The 12,241-nt window shown below is 38.7% G+C and overlaps 1 protein-coding gene across 1 annotated transcript in view; it reads left to right on the forward strand.

The window, feature by feature from the left end:
• Positions 1-7,666, forward strand: part of ACTR6 (ARP6 actin-related protein 6 homolog (yeast)) — a gene marked incomplete at its 5' end in the record, with an annotated part of 8,545 nt that extends 879 nt beyond the window's left edge. The window contains 9 exons of the mRNA XM_010147641.1: positions 970-1,038; positions 2,398-2,521; positions 3,318-3,453; positions 3,544-3,600; positions 4,179-4,277; positions 4,465-4,543; positions 5,255-5,426; positions 6,371-6,509; positions 7,249-7,666. Of these exons, the coding sequence (XP_010145943.1) occupies positions 970-1,038; positions 2,398-2,521; positions 3,318-3,453; positions 3,544-3,600; positions 4,179-4,277; positions 4,465-4,543; positions 5,255-5,426; positions 6,371-6,509; positions 7,249-7,378 (1,005 nt within the window). The remainder of the gene's footprint in view (positions 1-969; positions 1,039-2,397; positions 2,522-3,317; positions 3,454-3,543; positions 3,601-4,178; positions 4,278-4,464; positions 4,544-5,254; positions 5,427-6,370; positions 6,510-7,248) is intronic.
• Positions 7,667-12,241: the final 4,575 nt, after the last annotated feature.

Consider the following 12,241-nt stretch of genomic DNA (forward strand, 5'->3'; position numbering starts at 1 on the left):
GCTCAAATTCAGCTGCTGTCGCCCAACCCCCCCAGGTTCTTCCCTGCCTGGCAGCTTTCCAGCCCCTCGTCCCCAAGCCTGTAGCATTGCAGAGGGTTGTTGGGACCCAGGTGCAGGACCCAGCACTTGCCCTTGTTGAACCTCAGTGGCCTTGGCCCATTGATCCAGCCTGTCCAGATCCCTCTGTAGAGCCTTCCAACCCTCAAGCAGATCAACATTCCCACCTAACTGCGTAATCTGCAAACTTGCTGAGAGTGTACTCGAGCCCCTCATCCAGGTCATTGATAAAGACGTTAAAGAGAACAGGCCCCAGTATGGAGCTCTGGGGAACCCCACTTGTGACCGGCCACCAACTGGATTTAATTCCATTCACCACAACTCTTTGGGCCATCCAGCCAGTTTTTTACCCAGTGAAGCATGCACCCATCCAAGCTATGAGCAGCCAGTTTCTCCAGGAGAATGCTGTGGGAAATGGTGTCAAAGGCTTTACTAAAGTCCAGGCAGACAACATCCACAGCCTTTCCATCATCTACTAAGTGGTCACCTTGTCATAGACGATCAGGTCAGTTGAGCAGGACCTGCCTTTCATAAACCTGTGCTGACTGGGCCTGAGTGCCTGATTATGCTGTACGTGCTGCAGGAGGGCACTCAGGACAATCTGCTCTGTAACATTCCATGGTCCCAAGGTCTGACTGACAGACCTCAGTCCAAGAGAATAGTGTATGTAGGAAACAATTGGTTTTGTAGTGTAGTGATTAACATATTGATGGGGAATATTTGTAGCATTCTTTATCCTATGTAACATTCACTTCTTAGCATAGAAATGTGAAATTAGACATTTTCATTCTCGAATTTCTTTCTATTACCAGTCTATCAATCACCTCACTTTTTTTTTATTTCCAGTATTTATTTTTTTATAAGTATGTTTATTTTCTACATAGTGTAATTTATTGTTCTAAATTCCTATAGGGTTACTTGGTGAACTGGGATGTCCAGAGACAGGTTTGGGATTACCTTTTTGGAAAAGAAATGTATCAAGTAAGAGCCTTTTTTTAAATTACAGGTTTTGAGTGGGTTAAATAATGACTTATGGAATTAACATAAGTTCATCAAATATTAAGGAGAACTGCTGAGCTTACTTTTCTCTTTGAAAGTGCCTTTAATTAGAATCACAGGGATTTATTTTTTGGAAAATGAAGAAAAATTTCACTTTGAGCTCTGATGTAGAAATTTAAAAACATTTAAATTTTTCAGTCATCTTGTGTGTATTCATAGCGAGTTCGGTTCATATATGTTAAGAATTCACATCAATATAATGTGACAGTTCAAGTTAGTCAAAAATAATCATTATAGACAGATACAATGTGGTTTAGACATCAAGAACTGTTAATGTAAAAGAGACTGATGAGCTCTAGGTGGTAGGCCAGAGGACATGCATGTTAAGTGACTGTCTTTGGCTAACTATTTTCTGCCTATGATTAGGTTAAATGTATAAAAAATAAATATCTGATACTTAATTCTTCTTATTTATTACACAAACTGGATTTGTCACAAGAAGTGTAGTAAGACTTCCCTTTTAATTTTTCTTTAAAAATGTATTGCTATATACTCTGAAAGTTTTTGGGTTTTTTAACACCTAGGAGGCAGAATAAGCCTGAGAATGAAAGTAATGCCTCAAAATATCTTAGCCTCCATACATAAAAACACACAGTGCTGGCTTTTGATACTTGTAATTTCATTTTGATAGCTTTGATTTTAGTTTTGGAGCTAGATTCAATTTAGTCATGGTTTTAAGGAGAATTTGTTTTTGATTCTTTTCCGTGAGTGAAGACTACAGAGAGATAGAACTGGTGATGAGTTTAGGGCCAGGCCAGTTATGAGTGACTGAAGTAACCCTCTGAAGTTCTCTCTAAAGAGTTTGAATTACCAGTAAATGCGGGAAGTCCAGGATCTTTTGCCGGCCTCATTCGAGGTCACTGGGAGTTTTATTATTGATTCTACTTTGCGTAGGAGTTCATCTTTGGTTATTAGATAAGTAATTCTGTGTAGTTGACAGGCTGAGTGTAAAGTATCTTATTACATTAGTGTTGTAGTGGTCCTTTATGGGTACCTCTTCAAAATGTTGGATCGTGATTTGTAAGGACGGTTGCAGGAACAGAATATGTCTGAAACTGTTGCCATTAGGTTTGTTTGGTAAAGTTAATTTGGTAAAGTTGTATCATTGCTCATGAAGTCTTTAAAAAACCCTAGAACTTCTAAGACTAGGTTCTACAAAAAGATATGGGAAGTGGCGGTCATGTCTTCAGATTTACACGATTTTCAACTGCCGCAAAACATGGTAACAGAGTATTAATTTCTAAGTTTTGTGTAATGACAATTTTAATGTATTTTTCATAGGTGGATTTTGTAGATACCAATATTATTATTACCGAACCTTATTTTAACTTCAGTTCAATACAAGAATCCATGAATGAAATCCTATTTGAAGAGTATCAATTTCAAGCAGTTCTTAGAGTAAATGGTGAGTCTGTTTCCTAGTTAATATTTTTATATTTTGAAGGTTAACCTTGAAAACAAACAAACAAAATGCATATGCACACACATGTATAAAGATAGTAAAGAAATTACCTAATTTCCTTCCTGGCTCTTGAGTAATATTCTATTAGATGTACTCTAACTGGATTAAGCAATTATTTTTCAGAAATTCCAGCTATACTCTTATACTGCTTTCTTAAGGGCGTCATGGTATATAATTAAAGGAAATCTGGGGGGAGTCAGCATGACAGAGATAACGGATGGATTTTGAAACAGGATGGCATTTGATAAAGTCTATCAAAAGTTTACATGAAGACTTTGATAGATTTCCTTTTTTCTGGGGGGTGTGTGTGTGGTGGTGGATTTTTTGCTTGGTTTGGTTCTGTATGAGCAAGTAAAATGCAGCATTACAATCATGGAATGTAATGTATGTTACAGGGAATGTGTAAATAACACCGCAAGCTTCTGAAAGATAATCAGACACAGGATACCCCCTGAGATAGGTTTGATAAATTGTGGTTTGATCAGTCTGCGTGGACTTTAGGAGAGGAAACTGAACATGGACTGGAATTCTTGAAAAAGCATAAATGGAGGCATATATGAGACTTAATTTTATATACTGCCAAAATTAAGTCATGTGTTGGCGGTAGTAGTGTGTATCGAGGTCTTGGAAGTCTGTCCAACTCATTTAAAATATGAAGCACGTACATTTTCATGTCAGCATAAATTCTAAAAGCGTACATTCGTATTAAAAAAATTAAATTAATTTTTCTGTATTTCAGCTGGAGCTCTTAGTGCACACAGGTATTTCCGGGATAACCCATCTGAGCTGTGTTGTATCATTGTGGATAGTGGGTACTCTTTTACACACATTGTACCTTATTGTAGAAGTAAAAAGAAGAAAGAGGCAATCATCAGGTAAACTACAGGATTTGTTTTCTAGAAGAATTGTTTGCTGTGCCTGAAGTTGATAATTACAGAACTCCATGTGTTACTCCTGTTTTGTAGGATTAATGTTGGAGGAAAACTTTTAACCAACCATCTGAAGGAGATAATCTCTTACAGGTAAAGCATAAGGGAATTTTTGTCCGTTATAATTTGCTAGCTGCCCTCTTGAGTTTAAGATCAAGATGCGTTAAGATGGTTTAAGCGCTTTGAAGAAATAGGCAGTTGGTTTTTAAAGTTCTGTCACTTTGGAAGTGGCTGGGGTTCTGTGTGTATACAAGTCCTTACATATTTTCTGAGATGTCTCAGCAGATTGTCAGTTTGCTAACTGATGGTATCAACACCACAAATAACATTGAGTAGGATCAACTTTTCCTTAGGGTCCTGTAGCTTGGAACTTTATCTAGGTAAAGGTCTTTGCTAGTAGAACTGATTGCAGGATTATGGCTGTACCTGTTACGAAGACATTGGGCAGATGCAGGTACATGTTTGTATTTATTGAACTGTGAAGTAGGAAAATATTTAAGTTCAGTAGGCCAGGAATGCTTTTGTAAATTGAATACAGCTTTTAGATACTGAGACAGTAACTTTCTGTGATTTGAAAACTATGGTTGCTCATCTCCAGTGGAAAACTGGACAGGTAATGCTAAGACTTAATTATTCTCAAACTTTTTGGGTTTATTGTTTGTTTTTCACAGGCAGCTGCATGTTATGGATGAAACACATGTAATTAATCAAGTGAAAGAAGATGTGTGTTACGTTTCTCAAGACTTTTACAAGGACATGGACATTGCCAAGTACGTGTACAGTGGTATTGAATGTAACAGTTGATACTTCTGAATAATCTGTGTGTACAAACAAATTAAACTATATTCTTAATCGGAAACCATTCCAGTTAAGTCACAGGAAGTCTGGTCAGTATAAAATAGTTGGGATTTAGAATGTTTTCTTTATTCTGTTGTATTTTACATTCTTCTCTTTCAGATTGAAAGGAGAGGAAAATACTGTAATGGTAGATTATGTTTTGCCAGACTTCAGCACAATCAAAAAAGGATTTTGTAAGGTAACAATACTACAGTTTTTGAAGTATTTGTGGACTGTTCCCTGCACAAGTCTAGTAGATTGGTTTAAAAGACTTTCTTTTTTTCTAATGCTGTATTGTAACTTCTTTCTGTGCAAGGCATTAATTGGAAAAATTTTCATTAGGAAGTTGAGATGAAAATTAGACACTATTTTTCCAGCATAGCATTTTGTGTTCTATTATTGAATAGTTGCATGTTTCTATGTGTGTCCTGTCATACAGCTATCCAAATCATTATTGTAGGGTTTCTTTTAAAGTTAACTTGAAAAATGTTTTCTCTGCTTTGATACTTTTTTTGTGAGTCTCTCTGAATTTCATTTAAATACTCCAATGGGTAGAAGGTTCCAAGTTGTGGTATAGAAGAGCTTGAAAAATCTTCATACCAGTGAAGACAATTTAAGAACTTTCTCATTTACTAAGTCTGACATAGTTTTGAAAGCTGTCACAGTATTTTAAGGCCACTGTCTTGCATACCTCTTTTATTTTGCTTTAGGAAAAACTTCGGTTAATAAGAGCAAAGTCACTTCAGATTTAATACCAGAGTAGGTATTATTCTTAAAAGATACGTTGTTAATAAAGACTTAATGTAGAATATAGTGCCTACATCTGCGCTACTTGAAAAAGATGAGCTGAATACTCTAGGATGTAATTTTTTGTCTTAAGCTGTGGCTGATACTCATATCTTTAATTTAGCCAAGGGAAGAGATGGTGTTAAGTGGAAAATACAAGACTGGAGAACAAATACTTCGTCTGACAAATGAAAGATTTGCAGTTCCAGAAATCCTTTTCCATCCTTCGGATATTGGTATTCAAGAGATGGGAATTCCTGAAGCCATTGTTTATTCTATTCAGAATTTACCTGAAGGTATAACCTAAAAGTATTTTGAAAAGTGTGGGTGTTTGTATTGGTTTAGGTTTTTTAATTGTTGGGTTTGGGTTTAGGATTTTTTTAAGCATCCGAAGTGTGTTAAGAAGCTAGTATATAGTATAACTCTCCATATGCCAGTTACTAACGTTGTTCTGAACTGTTATGGGTTCTGGTGTGTGTCATATACTCTAGAAATGATTGTCTACAAGATTCTCTGTTAGGGAAACACCGTTTTGTGGTGACTCTTTAATTGGTTTCTCCTCTTGTTTCAGTTAACTGCTGTAAATTTAATTCTTCCCAACATCCTTTCTAACGTGACCTATCTGTCTTTGGCGCTGATGATAGAATGCACTTGAAATTAATTTTAGTTGTGTTTTAAAATATCTGTCTTCAGTGAAAGAAGAGAAAAATCAAACTGACGAGAGAAATGGAACTGACCGAACTTGGTACTTTAAGCATCAAGTTACAAAACCTTTCTGACTGCTCTTGGTCAGATATAATACTAAAGCTGTCCTTTTATAGATGATGTAGATGCAATTAATATTATTACTACAAAGAAAATTTCCATAGGTTTTATGATACCACATAACTATGGTGGCATTGAGGCTATTGTTTTGTACTCTTAAAAAAAAGGGTATCATTTTAAATCTCTTTTGGAAGGGCAGTTGTGTTGGCAGACATGAAATTTAATAGGCAATATAAGAAAACAGTAGTTATCAAAACTAAAATCTAAAAATCCTGAGGAACAGAGGGTGATTGATGAGTTTCTTGTATTTCTCAATAGAAGTATTTATCTGTTGTGATCATTGGATCATCATAAAATTCTTCTATGCGTATATTTTCTACTTCTGTTCCAATTCCTAAGAAAATCGGAAAAAAACCCTTTAATCTTTAAATATATATTTAGTCTCTAACTACAGATTTACCAATTTATTTTGCAGAAATGCAGCCTCATTTCTTCAAGAACATAGTTCTGACTGGGGGAAACACCCTTTTTCCAGGCTTCAGAGATCGAGTTTATTCTGAAGTTCGATGTCTTACTCCAACTGATTATGATGTTTCTGTTGTTCTTCCTGAAAAGTAGGTTCTAAACTAAGCACAACAAACTATAATGTAGGGTTTCTTTTGCTGATTAAAAAGATGGATGGATGGGTTAATTTAACTACTCAGTGAACTAAAACTGTACAAGAAAAATATTTTAAATCTCTGTATTTTCAGACAGAGCAAATAAATTAGGGGCGACCTGCTTGCCCTGCACCTTGGCAATAGTTAAGCATACAAGTAAGTGTTTTCAGGATCAGTCTATGTATGGTAAACTGATAACTAAGACTGGATTGTCATTAAGTGGATGCACAAGTATGGAAGATGAGAGTTTAGAGTCTTTTATGTAGAGGAGTTTTCGGCATCTGAATGTTGCAATGTCATTATTAATGTAGCAGCTTCAGGGATTTGGAAGGGGTAACAGCTTTGCAGAGAGAGAGTATGCAGTTGAGACAAAACAAGTATATCTTGAAAGTCAAAATATCTTTTAGGTTTTAAAAGTATTACTAAAGAGTATTTTAAAATATTATAAAAGAATCCTTATCTGTGCAAAGAAAATACAAAGATCTCCACGTCCTGCCCTCTCCACACCTGCCTCCAGAAAGGCACTGGCTTTTTATGAAAAGCAGTCAGTTAGCCCTGCTAGAATTTCAAACTTTGCCTCATAACTTGTCTGGAGCATTTGATTTAGCAATCAAAAATACATTTTTGAATAGGCATAGCTAAATAAAAGTCTTGAACTTACATATGAGTAACAGTAACTTTGCTCATTTTTCAGCCCTATTACTTATTCTTGGGAAGGTGGGAAGCTCATTTCCGAAAACGATGATTTTGAAGACATGGTAGTAACTAGAGAAGATTATGAAGAACACGGACACAACATCTGTGAAGAGAAATTTGATATATAGGTAGCATCGTTGGATACATTGTTACTCCATTGTTTTACTGGGAATGGAGCTCTTTGAACTGCAACCTGTTTTCTGTCAGTTAGGATTGTGTTTTAGCTTTCCTGTATTTAAGTGGGTTGGGGAAAAATAATTTTCAGAGTTTAAAAATAAAATTTTACAAGCCTAATACAATTAAATATTATGTTCACTGTAGTTTCATTATGCTCTCAGCTTTCACTGATAGCTTCACTGTATTCTTACTGCAAAAAGACTCGATGCACGAGGCCATAAAAATAGTGAGTGCTCGTACTGGTGTGACACATACATAGTGAGAAGAAATCAAGATTTTTTTTTTCCCAAAATGAGTATTATTCTGACTCGTGCATGCAACTGAGTGGATGTTAAACACATCTCAGAAGGTCTCTGAGACTGCATGTCCTGAAAAGGAATACATGAGTTTTATTTGGTTATTTTGAAATGTGACCTCTTAGGCTTTGAGAAAAGAGGAAGTTGAACGATTCCTTTTTAAAAAGGGGTTTGTGGTTAGTGGGGCTCGTTGTTTGTTTTCTGTTTGGAACAATGGCTGAGCAGATAAGCCTCCTGCCTCTCCCCTCACCTTTCTGAAATCTCTGCCAGGCTGGTGCCTAGTGAACCAATCTTGCAGCTGAGTTCTGGGAGATCCCAACTGTGTCCTGCCTGTGCATTCCAGAAAAACACAAACGCCCCAGCCTGCACCTAATACTTCTCTTCACAGAGCAAAGGTGGCAGCAGAAGCTGTTACTGCACCGTCAGTCTGTGCAGCATCGCATGCGGGCGGGGAAAGAGCAGCAGTACAGGGCAGCAGCCAGACAGAAGCCTCTAGTGCCCACCTGCCTTGCCTGGCCGCCAGGACAGCACCGACGCTCGCACAGGGGTGCTCACGCTGATCTTGACGTGTCGCAGCTCATGGCCACAGGGGAGTTGCCCTTTTCATTGGGCTGGTGATACTTGGCCGTCTCTGGTTTGCAGAGGAGTGTGCTGTTCTCAGTGCAAGTCTCGTATTCCCTCTCCTGTCTACCCTGTTGTAAAACCAGTCCTAGCTTGGAACAAGGAGCACTGGTTTAGGCAGTTGGTGGCATGGATTAAGCACAAGTGTCATTGGATTTTATGCCCCTCCAATGGCCCTTGACAAGGTCCAGAGAGGGGCTCTCTGAAGCACAACTAGACACTACTGTCTTCTAACAATTGTTCTTTGTGATGATCTGTGACCCAGGGGTAAATCATGAAGCAGTGGTCAGAGCTGTGAACAGGGGAAACAGCCCTTGGGCCCACTGACAGCATGAAGATGCAGAAAGATCTTTATCTCCAGCTTCCATTTCTTTTCTACTTCAGATAAGCATGTGGAGTCAGAGCCACCTTTTTCTGATCAACATTCCAGGTTCTAGTGAGCTGCTCCTGTTGCTACCCAGGTCTCAGTATAATGGCAATACAGAAGGGAAGCCAACACTCCAGAGAATGGGAGATCTCGATGATGAGCTGCCCTGATTAAATGCTTTTCTGAGATGATCCTTCTTGAATACAGCCTTTTATACTTTGGACTGCCAGCTCAGTGTGGCTTTTCTCCTGTCTAACCTACTGAAAGGAATGAAGAGGTACCCTCCACCTGTTAATAGCTACAGGAGCCCCACATGAGGCATCCAGGGTATTAGTGCAGAAGAACACTACCTACAAGTGTTGGGTACAGGTGTATTACTCTAAAAAACAGAGTAAGTCTAGTACAGTGTTATTTTGATGGTCGCCTGTAGAGGCCTCTGTGTCTAACCTCTAGTTTTAAGTAACTGCTTCTCAGAATTATCAGCATGCTTCAGCTTGCACTTAGAATAAGGAAATTCGCCCATTGTTCCCATGGAAGCAACACTGAACCTTTCCCTTAGTAGGAGCAAGCATGAATGCTCTACGAATAGAAATAAGCCTCCTTACTTGGAAGCTGGCATCACTCATTCTTTGGTAAGACCACACTGGAAAGTAGCTCTGGACTAAATTCTTCACTGGAAATGTTATACCTCAAATAGAAATTCATACTGGCAATTAATCTGATAGCTCTACGTTAGAAATCATAGACAGAAATGAGTGAGAGGTCAAAGTTTCCCTACCACATAATTCTGTGTCAAATATTGATATAAATAAGTTTATAAAGTCCAATAAAGTTTCCCTGAATTTTGGAATGTAGCTAGAAGTGTAACAATGAAAAACAGTAATGTGTGGTTCACCCAACTTGTTCTGTTCAGCACGCCTTTCCTTAGATGTGAAATACCATGTTTCTTTCAACAAAAGATTAAAATTAGTAGTTCCTCCTGTCAGGATAGGTGAATAAAACAGGGCTCTCGAGAGCTCTCCTTTTCCTTTGCAGAACTCTTACCAAATCTTGACTTCTTGTCCCAGGAACTGAAGGAGAGCACCTGGCAGCTATAAAATCCTGCTGCACCCTGAAGCAGTTCCTTACCATTTGGTACCTGGTCCTACACCTGCTGAGCCACCTCTTCCTTACGAGAGCACTAGGAAATGGTAGACCAATTCATCACTCAATGCAATGCTTTATTATCATCTTTAAATTAGCACAAGAAAATTCTGATCGTCACAAAGTGCAAGAATTTCTTTAAACAAAACAAAAAAAACCCAAACCACCAAAACAGTTTTCCCCCAAGCCATTCCCAGTGCACCTAGCCTACAAATTACCACGTTATCACCCCTCCCTGTTACCAGGCTCAGCATTTTGTGCGAGACCCAGTAAAGGGACAGAAGAGACAGGAAAAAAAAAACAAACCAAAAAACACCCAACCAAAAAAGAAACCAACCATCAAAACAAACTAAAATCCCCTTGTCCCACTATTAAACACCAGAAGCACTTCATCAGGAAATCCTTTCTTGTTTACAATTCTCAAGAACCTACTTGTATACATGCTCCCTTTTCTGGGAGAATGACCACAAAACTCCACACAGAGGTAGACAAAGAATACATGTGGCCCTACAGTCCCACAGTTTGGGCTTTTACATCTGAAAGGTGAAACTTGGTCTTTTTTCCTCCTCCAGCCATTGTTCCACACTGGACAGTCACTGTTAAATAAGTGCATAAACAGGGAGGCATGGACAGAGATTTCAACTCCATTCCTTGACTTCAAGTAGGGCCAGGTCATTTAGTTAACCTAAATATTTCAAATAGCCTTAACACAGCCTATTACCTGTACATAGAGTTGGTTATATCTGACAGTGTAACCGTTTCCGTTTGAAAAAGAAGAGAAAACAGCACTTGTTTTCAGAAAGCTTTGGCATCCTGTTCACTTGACCACACATAGGCCAATGTGCTGGTTTTGGTTGAGATAGATTTAATTTTTCCTCAGAGTAGCTAGCATGATGCTGGGTTTTGGATTTGTGCGGAGAAGAATACTCATAATACACTAACGTTTTTAGTTGTTGCCAAGCAATGTTTACATCAAGTCAAGGCCTTTTTTCAGTTTCTGATACTGCACCAGTGTTCCCAACTTCTTCTCTACAAGCAGCTGGGAAGGGACACAGCCCAGACAGCTGACCCAAACTGACCAAAGGGGTATTTCATGCCATAAGACATCATGCTCTGTCTATGAGCTGGGGAGGGCCAAGGGGTCTCTCTATGGGGGTGCTCACAGGCTCTCACTTTCCGGCTCCTGCTGCTTAGGGACTGGCTAGACATCAGTCTGCGAGCGGTTGTATCATTTGATGTGGGGTTTTCACCCCTGCACCCCAGTGATGTTTTCCTTATCACATATTACAATTATTATTTTCATAACATATTATTGGTATTAGTAATATTAGCATCATTATTTTGTTTAATTATTGAACTGTTTCTATTTCAACCCACAAGTTCTTATCTTTTTCCTCCAATTTTCTCCCCCGTCCCACTGGGAGAGTGGGAAGTGAGCGAGCAGCTGTGTGGCACTTGATTGCTGACTGGGGCTAAACCACTACAGCAGAGCAGCTGAGGATGGAGATACCTAAGGAAGCACATTCACAGTAAAAATCACAGACATTCTGCAGATAGTCTAGCAAGGGGGCCATGAAAATGAGAAGGGAATGAAGCACCTGTCATACAAGGAAGAGGCTGAGAGAGCTGCAATTGTTTAGCCTTGAGAAGAGAAAGCTCAGTGAGGGAGTAAAGAAGACTGACCCCGATGCTCAGTGGTGCCCAGTGCAAGGACAGGAGACAAAAGGCACAAACTGAAATGGAAAACAGGCTACCTAAGCATAAGGGGTTTGTTTTAAATACTGTGAGGCTGGTCGAACTCTGCAGCAGAGTGACCTTAGAGGTTACAGCATTGCCACCCTTGGAGATTCTATAAACTCATCAGGAAAACGCCCTGAGTAGCCAGCACTAGTTGACTCTACTTTGAGCTGGGTGGTGGGGCTAGAGCAGAGGTCCTTCCAACCTCAGTTGTATGTTTCTATGTCCAATACACAATCAAATGTCTGCCATGAGGACAGAAGAAGTAATTTAACCCCTATAATATTACATCACCTGTTTATTTAGTGATTCGAATCAACATTTCTTTGTCAGTGTACCGTTAACCATTAGTGTGCCAAGATAGGCCAACATGCCTTCCCAGCTTTGCCCTATGAACCCATAATGCTATCAAAGTATTTATGCTAAATAGAGGGACACTATTAATGTATGCTTATGTTAAAATAAATTGCTTAAGCACACCAAAAGATCTAAAACAATATTATTATTTCTCTTTACATTTTTAAATGTAATTTTTTTCACTTGCTTTTCAATAACTGCCACATCATCATCAGCTCAGTCTGCCAGAGTAGGAAAGGAGTAACAGGCTATAATGAGTGACTGCAAACACACACAGCTCCCCTGCCTAACAA

Source organism: Eurypyga helias, unplaced genomic scaffold (assembly GCF_000690775.1).
Source record: "Eurypyga helias isolate BGI_N326 unplaced genomic scaffold, ASM69077v1 scaffold12842, whole genome shotgun sequence".
In the NCBI taxonomy this organism is placed as follows: domain Eukaryota; kingdom Metazoa; phylum Chordata; class Aves; order Eurypygiformes; family Eurypygidae; genus Eurypyga; species Eurypyga helias.